At 37.6% G+C, this 20,265-nt stretch overlaps 1 protein-coding gene across 2 annotated transcripts in view; it reads left to right on the top strand.

The window, feature by feature from the left end:
- LOC309710785 (interleukin-1 beta-like) overlaps positions 1 to 19,060 on the top strand; it is a 20,083-nt gene extending 1,023 nt beyond the window's left edge. For both annotated transcript variants that reach the window (XM_082540546.1, XM_082540547.1), the window contains exons 3-6: positions 8,947 to 9,133; positions 15,591 to 15,755; positions 16,165 to 16,304; positions 16,765 to 19,060. In XM_082540546.1, coding sequence (XP_082396672.1) covers positions 8,947 to 9,133; positions 15,591 to 15,755; positions 16,165 to 16,304; positions 16,765 to 16,965 — 693 coding nt within the window. In that variant the 3' untranslated portion in view covers positions 16,966 to 19,060. The remainder of the gene's footprint in view (positions 1 to 8,946; positions 9,134 to 15,590; positions 15,756 to 16,164; positions 16,305 to 16,764) is intronic.
- Positions 19,061 to 20,265: the final 1,205 nt, after the last annotated feature.

The raw sequence follows: 20,265 nt of genomic DNA, 5'->3' as shown, positions 1-20,265 counted from the left end.
AAATATCATCTTATTTTGAATTTGATGCCAGTAAAATGTTCCAAAAAAAATTGGGTCAAGGGAAGCAAAGGCTAAAAACGTGTGGCAGGGTGTGGTCTGTAGCACCGTATCTGGCTGATACACCGAAACTGCATCAGCTCATCACACTTCCCCTGCATTCAAGTCTTTGCTGGGTCCTGACTGTGTTGTTTTAGTTGGTGTGTATGTTCGGCTGCAAGCTAAAAAGCTGCAGCCGTGTCTGTAAAACAAAGACCGTGAACAGTGGCGGTCCTAGCCTGTTTGGCGCCCAGGGCGAACACTCCCTCTGCCCCCCCCCCCCCCCGCCAAACAAACACACACACACACACACACACACACACACACACACACACACACACACACATAAAACATATTAAGGATTATGCATTAACATAAAACTGTTGTCGGAACCATACTGAATTTCACCAGAGAAACACACACATATGAAGAGAGAGAGAGTGTGCATAGTATGCAAACAGCCACCAAACAGCCATCATAATTCATCATACAATGAGAATAGAACAAATCAACAATTGACAATGACTAATTAATATTAAAATCTGTAACATAATGTATTGTTTGGAGTTTAGTCTGTTACTGTTACTATTTTTACCATTTCTTCTTGGAGCAACCCACATTTCCTTAGGGATTAATAAAGTATTCTGATTCTGATTGTTTCAGGATACATGACTTGCCATGATCCAATGACACATCTGGTTACCTGTATCTTTTGCGCGTTTCTCCTCCTCTTCTTTTTTCTTTTTTCTAAACTGAAGACATGATGGCTTTGAACTTTTCTTGTCCATCTTCCATTGGTTTTAATTTTACACTACAGTATGAACACCCATCCCCCAACTCAGGGATCACCCCAACATAACCTAATAAACCTACACCTTAGTTCATTTTGTCTGGGGTTTATTTCGAGGATTTCGCACAACCCAGGATTCCAATCATGAATACATAATGGGCTTGGATTTACAACATTATGAATGAAATGTGGTCTACTTGGAAGCAGCAGGGCTCTCCTCCCCTTTCGACGGGTTGTGTGTGAGATTTTAAATCATCAAACTGTAAATTATGAATTTTAAATTGTTATTGATCCCTTTATCGCGGGGGCAATAGTCCTAAAGTGTATATTTATTTTCTTACTCTTCTTGTTTGTTTAATTGCACTGCTGTAACTGGAGCCTCGTCGTCTTGTAAGCAAGTAAAACTTTATTTATATAGCACCTTTCAAGATAAAAATCACAAAGTGCTTCACAGAAGCTAAAACCTAAAAATAAAAATCAACTAAAAGCAAGTTTAAAAAGATGGGTTTTTAGCTGTTTTTTAAAAGTGACCACTGAGTCCACAGATCTCAGGCTCAAAGGGAGGTTCCACAATCTGGGGGCCACAGTTCCAAAAGCTTTGTCGCCTTTTGTCGCAGCAAGCAAGCCCTGGTCACATGACCTCAGGGACCTGCTGGGAATGTATGGATGCAAAAGTTCACTTATATATGTTGGTGCTTGTCCATGCAGGGCCCTGAAAGTCAAGGTAAAAACCTTAAACTGGATCCTGAATTTAACGGGGAGCCAGTGCAGCTGAATCAGCAGGGATGTGACATGGGAAAACTTGGAGGACTTGGTCAGAAGCTTTGCAGCAGCATTCTGAACAACTTGCAGACGATCCAAAGAGGCTTTACATAAACAAGTAAACAAAGAATTACAGTAGTCCAGACGAGATGAAACAAATGCATGAATGACAATTTCTAATTCGGAGCGCGATACAATGGGACTCAGCTTAGCAATGTTTCTCAAATGATAAAAACAGGAGCGAACCAAAGATTTTACATGGGCATCCAAAGTCAGAGCTGAGTCAATACTAACACCAGATAGACGGTTTTGCAAATGTAGCAAGTGGACCCAAGTTTTCCATAACACTAGGTACAAAAGTTTTAGGAGCACAAACAAGAACTTCAGTCTTCTCCTCATTTAGTTGAAGAAAGTTTCCAGCCATCCAACATCTAATGGAGTCTATGCACTTGTGCAAAATTTGTAGCTTGGAAACATCATGGGGCTTAAAGGAGATATATACCTGAATATCATCAGCATAGCAGTGATACGAAATGTCCTTAAAAGTGCTCAATAAGTGTTGAAGAGGAAGTAAATACAGTAAGAACAATAAAGGCCCCAAAACTGAACCTTGTGGCACACCATAGGCAAGAAAAGTAGAAGAGGAACTGTACTTAGAGGTAGCCACAGAAAAGGATCGTTCATGCAAATAGGATTCAAACCAGTCCAAAGCAGCCCCTGATATACCCACCCAGTCTCTCAGCCTATCTAGCAGAATATGATGGTCCACAGTATCAAAGGCGGAAGTCAGGTCCAACATCAACAGAACGGAGCATTCTCCTGCATCACATCTCATTAAAATGTCGTTGGAGACTCTAAGAAGTGTAGTTTCAGTAGAGTGAGCTCTACGAAAGCCAGATTGGAATTTATCCAGAATGCTGTATTCATCTAGAACAGCTATAAGCTGCTTAGCCACAACCTTTTCTAAAATCTTAGAAATGAACGGTAATTTTGAAATCGGTCTGTAGCTACTGAGAAGAGAAGCATCAAGCTTAGGTTTTTTTAACAGTGGGTGAATAACAGCATTCTTACAATAAACAGGGACCTGACCAGAAACCAGTGAGGTATTAATAATTGTGAGCACACAGGGACCAATAGACTGAAAGACATTTTTAAACAAAGATCCAGGTAAAATATCAAGAGAGCAGGAGGATGCTTTCATTGAATTAACCAACTTGACCAGCTCAGGTAAGGACACAGGTAAAAATCTTTCTAAAATTACAGGCCTAGCTTGAGTTGGAGCAGACAAGAGAGACACAGAAGGAGAGATACTGTTCCTCACGTTACTGACTTTTTCAACGAAGAAAGAAAGAAATTTTTCACAATCTTCATTTGATGAAATTGGGACAGCAGGTGGAGCAGGAGCAACAATATCACTAATGGTGTCGAATAGTACCTTAGACACTAAGTCTGAGAAATAGGCCGCCCTCGCATCTCGAACTAAAGTGTTAAAAGAGACTAAAAGTTCCTTTAGATAAAGGAGATGGACATGCAAACGCGTTTTCCTCCATAAACGCTCAACCTTACGGCAGCAACGCTTTAAGAAGCGAATGCTGTCATCTAACCAGGGAGACGACTTTGAAACCGGAGCTAGTCAAACTTTGACAGGACAAACATTGTCTAAAATACAAAGACAATGATTATTAAAAAGATTTGTTAAAAAATGAACATCATTATAGGGAGATAAAACTAAATTAAAAGCATCGGAAAATTTAACAGCACTAGAGGAAGTTAAGATGCGAGAGCTAACCACGTGTCGAATAGGAGAGAAGGACAAATGAAAAGACAGATTAAAAAGAATACAATGATGATCCGAAATAAAAATGTCCTCAGTACAAATAAAATCAATGTTTAAACCTAAAGTAAAAACAAGGTCCAGTGGTGTGTCCTTTGGTGTGTGTGGGACCAGACACATGCTGAGTAAAATGAAAAGAATCCATGACGCTAAGGAAACCTCTGGCAAAGAGGTCAGAGTCATCATCAACGTGTATATTAAAATCCCCGACTATAACCAGTCTGGACAGCTTCAAAGTCGAGGATAAAAAGTCACTGAACTCCTTTAAAAACATAGTGTTTAGGCCAGGTGGACGATACACTACAGCGCAGTAAAATGGATCTTTATTTCCAATTCTAACCAGCTGTAGTTCAAAGGATGAAAAATGTCCGACCAACACTGCGCGACAGTAAAACCGGCTTCCAAACACCGCAGCGACACCTCCTCCTCGACCCGACGTCCGAGGCTGGCTGATGAATGAGTACCCACTCGGACAGAGTTCAATGAAGGATGAAAAGTCACCATCGCGCTGCCAGGTTTCGGTTAGAAATAAGAAGTCCAGTTTCTTGGAAAGAATAAAATCGTTCAGCAGGAACGTTTTATTAGTCATTGATCGAGCGTTGAAAAGCGCCACTCTCAGCGAAGTAGAAGACATATTATTAACAGAAGCGGCCCGATTTAGGGGACGAAGAAACAGAGAGTTTGATCCGCGACGTTCATAAATTCCACTCACCGCGGGGATGGAAGGCCAAACAACAGGAGAGTCTGGATGAACACTCCTGAGGTAGCGCCGTCTCATAGATCCAGGCACAGTTAGTCCCCGCTTCCAGAACAGTCTGAGTTTTACCTGGACACCTGCTCTTTTTCCTCTCCTTCTCCGTGACTTGCGCGGACACAGAAAGGCGCCACTGATGACACCTAACGAAGATCCAGACACCGGTGTCGGCAGCGGAGGATGGAAAATACCGCAGGAGGATAAGGCATCTTGACTTATCATAGAGGATCGGATGGATAATAGCGTCAGGCGATCATAGACAAGGGCAGCCAACACATTAGTGACAAAAAGCGAAAGCAAAAAGGCCGAAAAAAACAGCACAGAGAAACCACGGCCGGTGTTGTGCCAAAAAGTGATTGTCTGCCAGAAACTGATTGCCGTCCGCGGGAGCGCGCGCAGCTGCTTAAAGCTGTAGCGCCCGGATTACTTGCGTTGCCAGCTACTTCCGTGCAACTGATATAACGGGCGGGGGGCAAACCAACACATTTATGCCTTTGTTATTAGGCAAAGGTATGCATTTATGAAACTTCAACGTTTCTTGTAACTGAATTATGACGCTTTTCAGAACGTTGCTTTCGGTGTGTAGCGCAGTCACGAATGACTACACGCATCACGATGGAATAATTAATGCCTACAGGTTTAGTATGTCTACTCTCGTTGTTCATATTTGTTATAAGACTGTCGAATAGTAGTTAAAACAATAAAGACCATTTGTGCCAGTATCACCATGACTCTTTCTTGTTTGTTCAGAATAACGACTGAGAACATGGCATTTTAGCGCTACCAAAAAGTGATTGTGGCCTATAACTCGTCACTGAAACAATATTTCTGCTTCAAACTTGGCGGATGTCATTCAGAAGGGTCATATGCCAAATATTACATCTCAAACAGTCCCTTAGAACTGCTGGATAACCTGTAAAGGAACATTAACATTGATAATATGCCATTTTCAGCCTGCCAAAAAGTGATTGTGGCCTATATCCTGTCACTGAAGCAATGTTTCTGCTTCAAACTTGGTGGATGTCATTCAGAAGGGTCCTATGTGACATATTATATCTCAAACACTCTCCAAGAACTGCTGAAAAACTTTTAAAATAACATTAATACCGATAATATCTCATTTTCAACCTGCCAAAAAGTGATTGTGGCCTATATCTAGTTAATGAAATACTATTTCTGCTTCAAACTTGCTGCATGTCATTCTGAAGGGTCCTATGTGACATATTATATCTCAAACACTCCCTTAGAACTGCTGGATAACCTGTAAAGGAACATTAACATTGATAATATGCCATTTTCAGCCTGCCAAAAAGTGATTGTGGCCTATATCCTGTCACTGAAGCAATGTTTCTGCTTCAAACTTGTTGGGTATCATCCAAAAGGATGATATGTGGCACATCATATCCCAAACAGTCCCTTAGAACTGCTGGATAACCCGTAAAGGAACATTAACATTGATAATATGCAATTTTCAACCTGCCAAAAAGTGATTGCCGCCTATATCTTGTCACTGAAACAATATTTCTGCATCAAACTTGTTGGATATCATCCAAAAGGGTTACATGTGACACATTATATCTCAAACAGTCTCTAAGGACTGTTGAATAACTATTAAAGGACCATTAATACCCATAACATGCCATTTTCGACCTGCCAAAAAGTGATTGTGGACCATAACTTGTCACTGAAACAATATTTCTGCTTCAGACTTGCTGGAAGTCATTCAGATGGGTCATATGTCAAATATTATATCTCCACCAGTCCCTTAGAACTGCTGAATAACTTTTAAAGGGACAATAATACCTATAATATGCCATTTTCAGCCTGCCAAAAAGTGATTGTGGACCATAACTTGTCACTGAAACAATATTTCTACTTCAAACTTGACTGATGTCATTCAGAAGGATCATATGTGACACATTCTGCTGAAAATTATGTATTCCTCAAGAGATGCAACTAGGATGCCCTACTTTTGTTCGCTGTTGTGCGCAGCTGTTAATTAAACTCAAATTTGGCAAACAGTGGAAAGCTAAAAAATTACGTAAAACATTCGACAAACTCACCTTGAACCTCAAAGTTCTTTGCCTTTCGACGAAAATTGCACTTTTGTGTGGTGGAAAACCCACTAGGCAAGGTTCCATTGGTTTTAAACGACAGGATATCGGAATAAAGAGTGGGGTCCATGACTCTGTAACGCTTTTCTTACACTCGGCTAATTGAAGCACTTTAGGCCTACCAATTGAGCTCTAAGCAAAACAACAGGATGTTGAGTAAATTTAAATCGGAAAAACATTTTTTAAAGGGAAAAGAAAAAGTAATATTCTAAAACATCAGAAATATTTTATTAAAGAATGAATGAAAACTTTCCAAAACGTGAAATTATACTTATATTTAGATAAGACAATGTATACAATCTAAAAGTTTTTTATTTTTATTTTTAAAAAGAAATGTCATGTCATTATGTGCGTAATAAATATTGTTTCAGTGACAAGATATAGGCGGCAATCACTTTTTGGCAGGCTGAAAATGGCATATTATCAATGTTAATGTTCCTTTACGGGTTATCCAGCAGTTCTAAGGGACTGTTTGGGATATGATGTGCCACATATCATCCTTTTGGATGATACCCAACAAGTTTGAAGCAGAAACATTGCTTCAGTGACAGGATATAGGCCACAATCACTTTTTGGCAGGTTGAAAATGAGATATTATCGGTATTAATGTTATTTTAAAAGTTTTTCAGCAGTTCTTGGAGAGTGTTTGAGATATAATATGTCACATAGGACCCTTCTGAATGACATCCACCAAGTTTGAAGCAGAAACATTGCTTCAGTGACAGGATATAGGCCACAATCACTTTTTGGCAGGCTGAAAATGGCATATTATCAATGTTAATGTTCCTTTACAGGTTATCCAGCAGTTCTAAGGGACTGTTTGAGATGTAATATTTGGCATATGACCCTTCTGAATGACATCCGCCAAGTTTGAAGCAGAAATATTGTTTCAGTGACGAGTTATAGGCCACAATCACTTTTTGGTAGCGCTAAAATGCCATGTTCTCAGTCGTTATTCTGAACAAACAAGAAAGAGTCATGGTGATACTGGCACAAATGGTCTTTATTGTTTTAACTACTATTCGACAGTCTTATAACAAATATGAACAACGAGAGTAGACATACTAAACCTGTAGGCATTAATTATTCCATCGTGATGCGTGTAGTCATTCGTGACTGCGCTACACACCGAAAGCAACGTTCTGAAAAGCGTCATAATTCAGTTACAAGAAACGTTGAAGTTTCATAAATGCATACCTTTGCCTAATAACAAAGGCATAAATGTGTTGGTTTGCCCCCCCGCCCGTTATATCAGTTGCACGGAAGTAGCTGGCAACGCAAGTAATCCGGGCGCTACAGCTTTAAGCAGCTGCGCGCGCTCCCGCGGACGGCAATCAGTTTCTGGCAGACAATCACTTTTTGGCACAACACCGGCAGCGGCAAAGCCAAACACAGGCGCCATCATACCGGAAGTGTCTTGTCTCTCTATATACTGGACTGTATGTAGCGGAGATGTCAATAAAGTTTACTTTGACTTCAGCAGCAAGCAGGCGCACCGAGGGCTCTCGCGCTCACTTTTCGCGTATAGAATTTCGAAAAAACATCGGTGCAAATTATTAAGTCTGTATTATAATGTCTGGTGTTTTAGTGTTCGTTAGTTTGTTTTTATTTTGTTTTATTTTGCGAGCTGGTTATTAGATGCTGCTCCAGCCAGCCAGAGAATCCCCCCACCGCCCTGCCCTCTCCTCCCTGTGCAAGCAGCAGGCGCACCTCGCAAACGGAGGGCGATAGAAAATCGATCGGTGCCTATGCCATTCCCAATATGCGCTGGCATGATGTCAGGGCAGCATGAGTACGAGCAATTTTTTTATTTTAATTTTTTGCCCATGCGCGTGATGCCGCCCCCCACCACGATGCCGCCCCAGGCAACCGCCCGTGTCGCTACTATCAAAAACCGCTACTGACCGTGAATAAAGTACGCTGGAAAGCATGAAAATATGGTTGGGTATGCCTTGGATCTATTACAGTGGTGCCAAAACCCAGGATCGGGGCACAACCGTAGCTTGCCTCCACCAGTGTGTGAATGCGAGAGTGAATGAATAGTGGCATTGTAAAGCGCTTTGGGTGCCTTGAAAAGCGCTATATAAATCCAATCCATTATTATTATAGCATTTTATTAGCGCCCATTTCAAAAGCCGGCATCTCTGATGGTATGTGAGCATGTTAATGTCTATGGAATTGGCCTGACTGACTTGAACATCTGCAAAGATACCATCAGTGTTAAAAGGTATACACAGGTTTTAAAGCAACATATGCTCCTATCCATTTTCAAGGAAGGTGAGATATTGTGCTGCCATCAAATTCAAAATGACCATATTTTTTCCTTAAGATGGTACATTTTCTCAGTTAATTCTCAAAATGAAATATTGGTTTATGAGAGTTGCAAAACTTTACATTCTTTTGGGCAGTGTCTAACCTTTTGGGCATTTTTTTGTACTTGCAAGAGTGTACAAAAATTGTGTACAAAAAAGTGTACATAGGCAACAATATATCTAAGTGAGATGTACAGAATAACATTTTTTATGGAGCAATGTTGAGGTTACGTAACTTGTCCTGAGCAGCATTTTTTTTTTGTCTCACTGTAAACTTTGTATGGCATGGATGAGAAGCGGCAGCAGAAGTCTGACTTCTTGTTTTTCTGCTTTGTATTATGCAGGAGGTTGAAAGTGAGATCTTCAGACTTAATGAGGGTTTGGAGCTGATGGTTTCCCACAACAGAAGGACCATGCAGAGTGTGGCTCTTTTAGTGCTGGGGGTAAACAGGATGAAAAAGCCACTTACTCAAAGTGACAGTAAGCTCAGTGATGATGATGTCATGAACATCATAGACAGTGTAGTGAAAGGTAAGTAATAATATTGTTATACAGTTAAAAAGAAATCCTCTTATGGCTTATATAATAAAAATAAAACCACACAGTTACCACACTGCTGTGAAGAAATACAAAATTTCTGCTGTTTAGCCCTTTTAATTGTATTTCTCTTGTTTGGGTACATGATATTCTGGGCAACCACATAAGTAAACTAATGTCTATATTTAGGCACTGTAAAAATGAGACAGTGCTGCCATCACCAGGTCAAATTGGAGATTACTAAATCTGCCCTATATACAGTTATCATACAAAATGCTGTTATTAAAAAAATTGGATCAAAAACACGTTTTAAATAAAAATAGTACAAAAAATGCTTCATTTTCATAGTCCCACTGAAAATTAAAAGCAACAATTTAATAAATATAATTCTATCATTTAACACGACTCTTATTATCATTGTGTTTTTTCCCCTCATTTGCTTGTTCACAAAAGAACAATAATTAAAATAAGTCAGACATTATTGTTTGCCAAATAATTTTGTAGCAGTATCTGGCTTAAGCATACTGATCACATCATACTGATGTGATTACTGATGTATTTTTTTCTTTACTGAGAACAAGCTGGAGCAGCTCATTTACTATATTAATATGTCAAACATCAATGACAGCTATCAATTTATAATTGAAACTAAAGTGCAACTAGAAAAATTTGCATTTCCTGCGAAAATGCTGTGAGGATGCTTGAAACTAGCTGAAAAAGCTGAAAATTTGCAGAAATTGTAAAAACTTTGCAGAAGCAAAGGAACTTTGCTAAAATGGAATAACTTAGCAGAACTGCAATATCTTAGAGGAAACATAATACTTGGCAGAAATGCAATAGCATAGCAGAACTTAGCAGAAATATTGTAACTTACCAGAAACATGATAACTTCTCAAAAATACAAAAATTTAGGAGAAATAGTATAAGATAACAGAAAGAATATATTTAGCCAAAAATACTCGAACATTACAGAAACACTATGATTTAGAAAAAAAAGTACAACATAGCAGAAATACTGTGATTTATCAGAGACACTGTGATGAAGTATGAATATTGTAATTTTAAATTAATACTATAATTTGACAGAAATACTATCATTTGGCAGAAATACTATGTTTCAGCACAAATACTCTGGTTTAGCACAAATATTATAACATAGCAGAAATACAATTATATAGCAGAAATGCTATATTTAGAAAGAAAAATATAATATAGTAGAAATAGTATGATTTAGCAGAAATACTGTAATCAGCACATATACTGTAACATGACAGAAATTCCTCCACTTAGTAGTAATACTATAACATAACACAAATGTTATGATTTGGCACAAAAACCATGATTTGGCAAAAATACTATGATTTAGCAGAAATACTATGATTGAGCAGAAGTACTAAGATGTAGTAAAAGTACTTTGATTTAACAGAAATACAATTATGGAGGAGTAATACTTTAAAGTGGGAGAAATATTGATACACACAGAGCCTAAAGGGAACAGTATTTGTGCCATGGAGTGCTAACAAGAATGTGAGGTCCATATTAGAAAAGCTGGTAAAATCATAAAAGTTTGCAGAATACTGTAAAAGGCTTTCTCTCTCTCTCTCTCTCTGTGTGTGTGTGTGTGTGTGTGTGTGTGTGTGTGTGTCTCGCACACACACACACACACACACACACACACACACACACACACACACGGCGAGAGAAGCAAGTTTCTAGGTCAGTCAAGCAGCCTGGGAGCAGCTAAATTTGAATCCACCAATCAGAGAGGCTGTGTACTTTTTCCGCCAAAACAGGTGCACAGAGACAGGATTTTTGTAGTCTATTTCTCATAGTGAGGATTCCCCTCAAACAAATGACCATAATTTCCTAACCGTAGGGGCTAGAACGGTCATTCTTACACAGTTTTGTTCAGAAGAGATGGGGGAATCGTCAAGTGTTGACAATTTATCATTAAAATATGGATTTTTAGAGATATATGACATGGATGACTTGTTGGCTTAGAAGTAGGGTTGCCAACCGTTCCTTAAAATACGGAATCGTCCCGTATTTAGAAACAAAAGTACACGTCCCGTATTGAACTAATAAAGGACGCACTTTGTCCCGTAATACAGTGAGGATCAAAAGTAGTCTATAACTTTTAATGGAATTAACGCTTTGTTTGAAAACATAATTCCCAGCCCCTCTCCTGCTTTGTGACCAATGAGCTGACAGCACACTTATGACAATTCGGGTATGACAATTCAGATTACCGCTCATCGAGGAAAGGTCGCTTGAAATACCGGAAGACAACAGGTGACCACAACAAGAAGCACCATAACTGATTAGAGGCGAAGCAAAAACTGCCTTGACTTGCCCTCAAACAACACTTTCTAACTCTAAATCTATTTGGAGTATCAATATCATTCTTTCACCGTAAGAGACAGCAGGCTTTGGCGAACAGTCATGGAAATTTTCAGGTCTCTGTGGAAATCCAACAAAAAGTTATGACGAGAGAAAAAAGTGGTTCATTTCCAGAGTTTGAAATCTGAAGAAGGACGAATTTCCTACCCTCAAACAAGTCTAACTCATTTCAGAACGGTAATAGGTGAGAAAGAAATTCTTGAATTGTGAGCGTCAGGAGTGTCTGAAGATATACTGGGACAAGCCTCATGTCTTAACTTTGTTTCGTTAAGGAGATATGACGATTCGAATATGCCTCTCATTACAGAAATAAAGCGGTGATTTTGAACAAACTCTCCATTGACTTTCTATGGAGAGTTTTGCGACTTTGTGTTGGTCTGAGGAGATTTGCAAAAATTCTATAAATCCCACAACAATGATAGTGACATTTCCTGAAAGCCAGCAAAAATACCTACATTTTGATGTATAATGAGTGAAAATTCAGCAAGTAGCAAGAAGTTGTTCGGACATGAAGAGAAGACTGCAAAACCTTCAGTGGCACACTGGAAGCCAAGAGCATAGCAACCATAACAACGCATGTATTTTGTGAAAAATCACAATTTTGCAACTCAAAACTTTAAGAGGGATAAAAGTAAAACGGTAAAAGATTTGAAAAAGCTGATTTATACCTGAATAGCCCAATAATTTGAGAACATTTTAAAGTTTGAATGGTTGTTCTACGTGAAAATATGAGGAAGTAGTTAAGTTTCAAAAACAAGCAAATTTTAGCAGAATTGCAGAAGTTTCCCATTCATTTCAATGGGACAAATTAAGCTTAATATTTTAAAAAGTATAATAGTGAAAAATACCAAAAGACATAGCCATCATTAGCAGAAATAGCAGAATAGTTTAAAATTTGAAAGGTGAAAATCGGCTGAAAATTGTGGAAGTAGTTAAGGCTACGTTCACACTGCAGGTCTTAATGCTCAATTCCGATTTTTTGATCAAATCCGATTTTTTTGTCTGCTCGTTCACACTACAAATAAAATGCGACAGCAAACGCACTCTAGTGTGAACGCTCAAAGCGGCCCGCATGCGCAAAAGAAGATGTCACACACAACGCGCTCTGTTTAGACCCAGAGCCAACAGTATTGTTTGACTGATGGCCCTTAATATAAAGACTTCGGACTTCACGTTTCCCAATTTTTGCTTTAAGTTATTTACATAATAATGTAAATAACCTAATAATGATCCTTATTGCTGTTTAAGAGAGGAGCGGTGCTTCAAAGGATAGCTGCAGATTTCTGTCAGAATCTGCAGATTATACAGTACAAATAAAATGTTTACGTTGTCTTCCCAACAGTTTCACTGACATCTACACTGGATGGCCAGGAAGCGTTCGCGATGTCTTCTCGGGCGCTTCTCTGGCGCTGATAATTGGCTTCAGTCTTGTGTCGGTGACGTAAAAGGCGGATTTAATGCGACTTGACTGTTCAAACAGCAGTCGCTTTCTGAAACATCGGATATGTATCGGATTCAGTACCACATACGAAAGTGACCCAGATCGGATTTGAAAATATCGGATTTGCGCCGTTCACACTGTCATACCATGATCGGATATGGGTCGCATAGGGTCAAAAAAATCGGATTTGATGCACTTTCGCCTGCAGTGTGAACGTAGCCTAAGTGCCAAAAAGTGTACGGAAGTTCCAAGAGGAACTCAATCCACACAAATATCCAGCATATATTCTGCTAAAATTTGCTTGTTTTTGAAACTTAACTACTTCCTCATATTTTCACGTAGAACAACCATTCAAACTTTAAAATGTTCTCAAATTATTGGGCTATTCGGGTATAAATCAGCTTTTTCAAATCTTTTACCGTTTTACTTTTATGCCTCTTAAAGTTTTCAGTTGCAAAATTGTGATTTTTCACAAAATACATGCGTTGTTATGGTTGCTATGCACTTGGCTTCCAGTGTGCCACTGAAGGTTTTGCAGTCTTCTCTTCATGTCCGAACAACTTCTTGCTACTTGCTCAATTTTCACTCAACTTCCACAAATTATACATCAAAACGTAGGTATTTTTGCTGGCTTTCCGAAAATGTCACTATCATTGTTGTGGGATTTATAGAATTTTGGCAAATCTCCTCAGACCAACACAAAGTCGCAAAACTCTCCATAGAAAGTCAATGGAGAACTTGTTCAAAATCACCGCTTGATCTCCTTAACGAAGCAAAGTTAAGACATGAGACTTGTCCCAGTATATCTTCAGACACTCCTGACGCTCACAATTCAAGAATTATTTTCTCACCTATTACCGTTCTGAAATGAGTTAGACTTGTTTGAGGGTAGGAAATTCGTCCTTCGCTCAGATTTCTTCAGATTTCAAACTCTGGAAATGAACCACTTTTTTCTCTCGCCATATCTTTTTAATGGATTTCCACAGAGACCTGAAAATTTCCATGATTGTTCGCCAAAGCCTGCTGTCTGTTACGGTGAAAGAATGATATTGATACTCCAAATAGATTTAGAGTTAGAAAGCATTGTTTGAGGGCAAGTCAAGGCAGTTTTTGCTTTGCTCTACTCAGTTATGGTGCATTAGAAGTCAAATATCTTTAATAATTCATATTTTAATGATAAATTGTCAACACTTGACGATTCCCCCATCTCTTCTGAACAAAACGGTCTAAGAATGACCGTTCTAGCCCCTACGGTTAGGAAATTATGGTCATTTGTTTGAGGGGAGTCGTCATTATGAGAAATAGACTGCAAAAATCCTGTGTCTCTCTGTGCTGCGTGCACCAGTTTTGGCGGGAAAAAGTGCACAGGCTCTCTGATTGGTGGATTCAAATTCAGCAGCTCCCAGTCTGCTTGACTGACCTAGAAACTTACTTCTCTCTCCCTGTGTGTGTGTGTGTGTGTGTGTGTGTGTGTGTGTGTGTGTGTGTGTGTGTGTGTGTGCATGAGAGAGAGAGAGACCCTCTTTAGGGCAGCATCTCATTGTTGGAAAAAAATATAATATATTCAGACTGGTTGACTGGCATAGACCCTCCGTGTGTGTCTCTCTCTCTCTCTGTGCATTTGTGTATACATATTTGATTTTGTGTGTATCTGTTGGCTATTCCTTCTTGTTTTTTAAATTTATTTATATTTCTTTTTTTTTTTTCACAGGTGAACAACAATTAGTTTTGAGGGAACTTAACCATGTTCCGTTTTTTTTTCAGCTTGTCATCTTACTTTTCCAGTATTTTCACTTAAGTTATTACTATTCTGCTCAATCATAGTATTCTTCTAAATCATTGTTATTATGCTATATTGTAGTATTTCTGCTAAATCATACTATTTCTACTATATTATATTTTTCTTTCTAAATATAGCATTTCTGCTATATAATTGTATTTCTGCTATGTTATAATATTTGTGCTAAACCAGAGTATTTGTGCTGAAACATAGTATTTCTGCCAAATGATAGTATTTCTGTCAAACTATAGTATTTGTGATAAAACATAGTATTGATTTAAAATTATAATATTCATAGTTCATCACAGTGTCTCTGGTAAATCACAGTATTTCTGCTCTGTTGTACTATTTTTCTAAATCATAGTTCTGTAATGCTTAAGTATTTTTGGCTAAATATATTCTTTCTGTTATCTTATACTATTTCTCCTAAATTCTTATATTTTTGAGAAGTTATCATGTTTCTGGTAAGTTACAATATTTCTGCTAAGTTCTGCTATGCTATTGCATTTCTGCCAAGTATTATGTTTCCTCTAAGATATTGCAGTTCTGCTAAGTTATTCCATTTTAGCAAAGTTCCTTTGCTTCTGCAAAGTTTTTACAATTTCTGCAAATTTTCAGCTTTTTCAGCTAGTTTTTGCATACAGCTTCAGCTTTAAAGCATCCACACTGCATTTTCGCAGGAAATGCAAATTTTTCTAGTTTTTTCTGTGTGTGTGTGTATTTGTTTTTTTTTTTTCTTTTTTAGAAAAACAGAAACTGCTGTTTGTTTAGCTTTAGGTGAATAGAAATTTTTGTTGTTTTTCCTTGTTTTGTTTCCTCTGTCTCTTTAGAAACTGTTTGGACTCCCACCCAAGGAATAAAACGAAGGGACTTCCTGCGTGCCAACAGTGAGAAAGCGTTGACACTGTGTGACAACTCTCAGAAAGATCTTGTTCTGTCAGGAGAGTTACAGCTGCAGGCCATCACTCTGCAAGGGGGATATTGCCACCGCAAAGGTACAAACAGGACACAAAATCATTTACATAAGCAGGTATATTAACGTACTGGTACTAAACTTGAGTATTTCAGGTTCATGCCGCTTTATAGTCCTACTCCGCTGAATTTCAGAGATATTATATCTGATGACCCTCAGCTTCAAGGTTGGAAATGTGACATCAGTTTTAACAATCTAATAAAGTTAACCCCCATAAAGAACAGCTGTGTTTACTTCATTAAGTAAAAGCAGGTGTTTGAATGTAAGACTTGTAGTTGGAGCAAGTATGTTTAACCTGTTGGACTTTAGGTAGAGAGTGTTATCCATCCGTCCATCACTACCAACTAAAAACAAATGGCCATTCTGCACAACTTCAGTCTTCCAACTACACACGAGCTCCTGTTCTTACTTTTTTTGTTTCCTTACGTTAGTGAATTTTAAAATGTCCCGGTACATCCCTTTCTCCGTCCCTCCTGGTGACTCTCCTGGTCTGATTGTCGTCCTGTCTATCAACAACAACCTGTACATGTCTTGCCGCATGGAAGATAATAAAGTTGTGCTGTTTCTGGAGGTAAATATAAATTCACATGATGCAATCCCATTTTATTTCTTTTTAGAGAGTATTAAATAGACAAATTCTCCTTGCCTCCAGCCTCCCGTCTTACCCTGTCCTATAATTTTTATCTGAAAATTATAATGGGGATTTAATAGGTCCAATATTTTACTTTATATGTCACACTTTAAGTTGATGTTTATAGGCTTTTACTACTAGTATTACAACTTATACAGGGGACAGTATAAAAAATTTGGTTTTAAAATTATTTACTCTGAGTAGTTCTCCAATAACTTTGACTTACTATGTCTGAACATACCTCACATACCTCTTTAGTGCAAAATGTGGATATTTTTCCTAATGATTAAGTCCCAGTTTTAACTTTCCATAAACATTTTTCTTTTTCATTGGGACGAAATGTGTTTCCATGCATGAAAAAATGACTGGGAAACGTATTCTTTTCATCTCTTTCTGCCAGCAATACCATGATGACATTTTAACCGACAGAGACATGGACCGATTTCTCTTCTACAGGAAAACCACTGGAATTTCTCTAACCACTTTTGAGTCTGTCAAGTTCCGCGGCTGGTACATCAGCACTTCACAACAGGAAAACCAGCCCGTTGAACTGTGTAAGGTGGATGCTGCTAACCGCCTTACAAGCTTCAGAGTAAACTAAAAGATGTTGTAGCACCCACGCATCTGTATAATTTTTGATATAATCACTAGATGAAGCAATTTTATATAGTAATGCCTGAGTCTGTAGTGGCAGTGTTCTGTACTTATTGAAGTAGAAAAGCTTATGACCTAGTGTAACCTATCAAAAGCACTATTACTTTATAATACATTTACTTACAACATACTTAAAAATAAACAAAGAAAAAAAATTGGAAAACACATGCCTTCTTTGTTGGAGAAAATTGTAACAGGATATTCCTTAAAACTACTGATATATTTTCTTTTTTTCTAAAAAGCTATTATCTTTATTTAAGTTTATGCTATTGCTGTGGCTTTTTAGCCATTAATGCTCTGATTTAAGTCTTCTGCAGTTTTTTTGTACTAAGACCTTTAGAGGTTAAGCTTTTCCTTTTCTGATATCAGCTGGTGTTGTGGGTTAAAAAAATACTGTTTGTCAGGGGTTTAGACATTTGTTCAAACACAAGCAAGAGAAATGAGACAACTGCAGACCGACTCAGAGTGTAATTAGAAAACGTGCGCACGGGTGAATGCCTCTGAGAAGACACACACACCGAGCACAGGCTCACTTGCTTTATTTATAAGGCAAAAATGGGTTACATAGTATTTCCTCTTTTTAACAGTCAGGGAAGAGGTTAAACATTAAATCAGCTTATCTGATCTTTCACACACTGGGATTAAAAATACAGAAGTATATCATGCTTTATCTGACATCACAGACATTATAGGAAAGAATGCATCATTATATCATGCTGTCAAACATCTCAAACATTTCAGACACTTAAGTAAGGAATGCATTATGTTCTCTTTAACAATAAACTTAATTAGGTAATTCTTCAACAATAGGCTTGGTTATGTGAAAATATATGAACACACAAAATATAAGGCATACTTGGTTAGAATATAAGGCCTACTTGATTATATTGTATTATAGAGATTTGGTTATACTGTATAATGTAGAAAATCTCTTAACACTGTTATATATTTATTTTTTCAATTTCCTCCTTGTTAGCTTGTATTTTGTATTGTTTTAAAACCTCTTTTTGTGAAGAGCCTATATATCTTTAAGAACTTGTAATGTGTCTTCTCTAACCAGTGTAAGGATTTCAGTACCATATTAAAACAAACAAAGAGGGTAGTTTCAACTGGTAGATCCAATTATCTGAGAACAAAAAGTAAAATTAATTAACTGTTTGGTAAGAAAATGGGTTGTGAGAGCCTACTTTAGGAATCTGCCAATAAATAATACCCTAATCTGCTGTACTTCCTACCTACAGATCTTCCTACAAATCTTGGGATATAATTTGGGAAATTACTCTTCATCAGCAATCCATTCACTTGAGCATTGTTGTAAAAGCCGCATTGTGAACTTACAATGAGGCTTTTACAACAATGCCGCATTGTGAACTTACAGCTATGACATTTTCATGTCATAGCTGTTGTAAGCTTTAGGACCAAGTGATAACTGCTACATCTGATTACCTGTGAATTACATATACATTCATTTCTTGGAGAAATGTTGTTTTTGCATTTATTCAGGATTTATTCAAAACACATGCCTACAGGAGCCTTTTCTTCAGTACTATGTAAATCTCAAGTGAAGGAAAGAAAAGCATTGTATATGATTGACAGGGTAATTTTTTTTAAAAATTAGGTTTTGTGAAATTATATATACTGATTATGATTTATCTGTATTTTGTTGCACTATATCTTACATTTGGTGTCTAAAATCTTGTAACTGCATGTAACTGCATTCTCATAATTTCTCAAATAAAGAATGCTAATTTTACATATTTAAAATTTAACTTGATCACCTTTGGTAATCTTAAATTTATTGCACTTGATCTGTTAAAAACATTTATTATGATTGTTAATCGGTGCTGATATTTATGAAATTTATATTTGTGTAATTGATTGACTGATGAAAATGTCTTGAGACGACGCGGAGACTCTAGCAACATTTTAATGTAATGATAAACATCCTTATTAAGTGACCAACGCATTTCGGCTAACTGCCTTCATCAGAGTCATTGTAAAATGTGAAACAGTTTGTGTTCAAATAAAAGACAGGAAACAGAGATTTTTTTCAAATGGATGAATCACACCTTCACAAACAAACCATGTGACCAATTGACATTTAACGAGGTGGTATTGGCTATTTGGTAAATTGGTTATGTCACAGTCCAAGTGCTTATCCTGTTCCTCCTTCCACAAAGGAGCAGATACCAGTCATGCTGATGGATGAACCTTTTATGGCACTTTTCAGCTCTGCTAAAGTAACTTCCTGGCTGTATCCCAATTCAGGGTCTACAGCCTTAAAGTACACAGCCTTAACGGTCCTCAAGGGCCGCGTACTCGAAGATCGCTACGGCCAGAAGTGCGAGGCTTGTAGGCTTGTGAAATGGGACGGTCTAGCCTCGGTCGCACTGACCAGGTTGCCTAGCAACCGTGATACCAACCGCTGGAAACGTGTCATACAGCTTTGTTTGACAGAAATGAATGAGGGATAACGTATTTTGTTCATTTGTTTCTACGTGAGCTCTGTGTGATTTAATGACCAGAGGACTGTAAAACATGATTGTTGGGCTTCATTTCTGTGCTGAACAGTCATTTTAAGATTAGCTAGTAAATAACAATTAGCTAATGTTGTTCACGAGACTAAAGTCATCTCACTTTGGTAATGTGAATATAATATGGCCAATATTATAGTTAATATATTAATTATTATTAGTTATTACAGCAGTGAGCTTGAACTCTGTGTCAAAGATTCAAGTTGCATTTATTTATATGTCCTATCACCTTAAATCTTCACTCAAAGACAAGTATCTTTGACAGTGTATCTATAGATGTATTATATATGAGACAAATATTCTTTTAGTATGTTGGCATTACTAAATTTGGCTCAATGCTTACATATATGTGTAAAAAGAAAATGTACGAGCTGTAATAACTGTTGCTGATAGAATGAAGAGTAGACCAATATATTAAATATTCCTTTATTAGGTGAAAAAATTATACCATGTGACATAACTGCTTTAAGTAATACAGAATAGATATCAGAGCCTTAAACAGGCTGACTTCTGCTAAATGGGTCAAACTGAGCAGAAAGTACACAAACACATAACATCCTTATAGAATATGATGTAACACTATAGATCAACCTACCTCAGAATATATAAAGCATATACACAATTACAGCAACATGATGCAACAAACATAGCAGGACTACTAATCTAAAATACTCAAAGCTTCATAGAACTGAAACAAACATTTATTTTTAGGT

This window comes from Aulonocara stuartgranti (assembly GCF_965226115.1).
Source record: "Aulonocara stuartgranti genome assembly, chromosome: 7".
In the NCBI taxonomy this organism is placed as follows: Eukaryota; Metazoa; Chordata; class Actinopteri; order Cichliformes; family Cichlidae; genus Aulonocara; species Aulonocara stuartgranti.
Note: the sequence above shows the minus strand (reverse complement) of the source record. Positions and strands in the feature narration are given on the sequence as shown.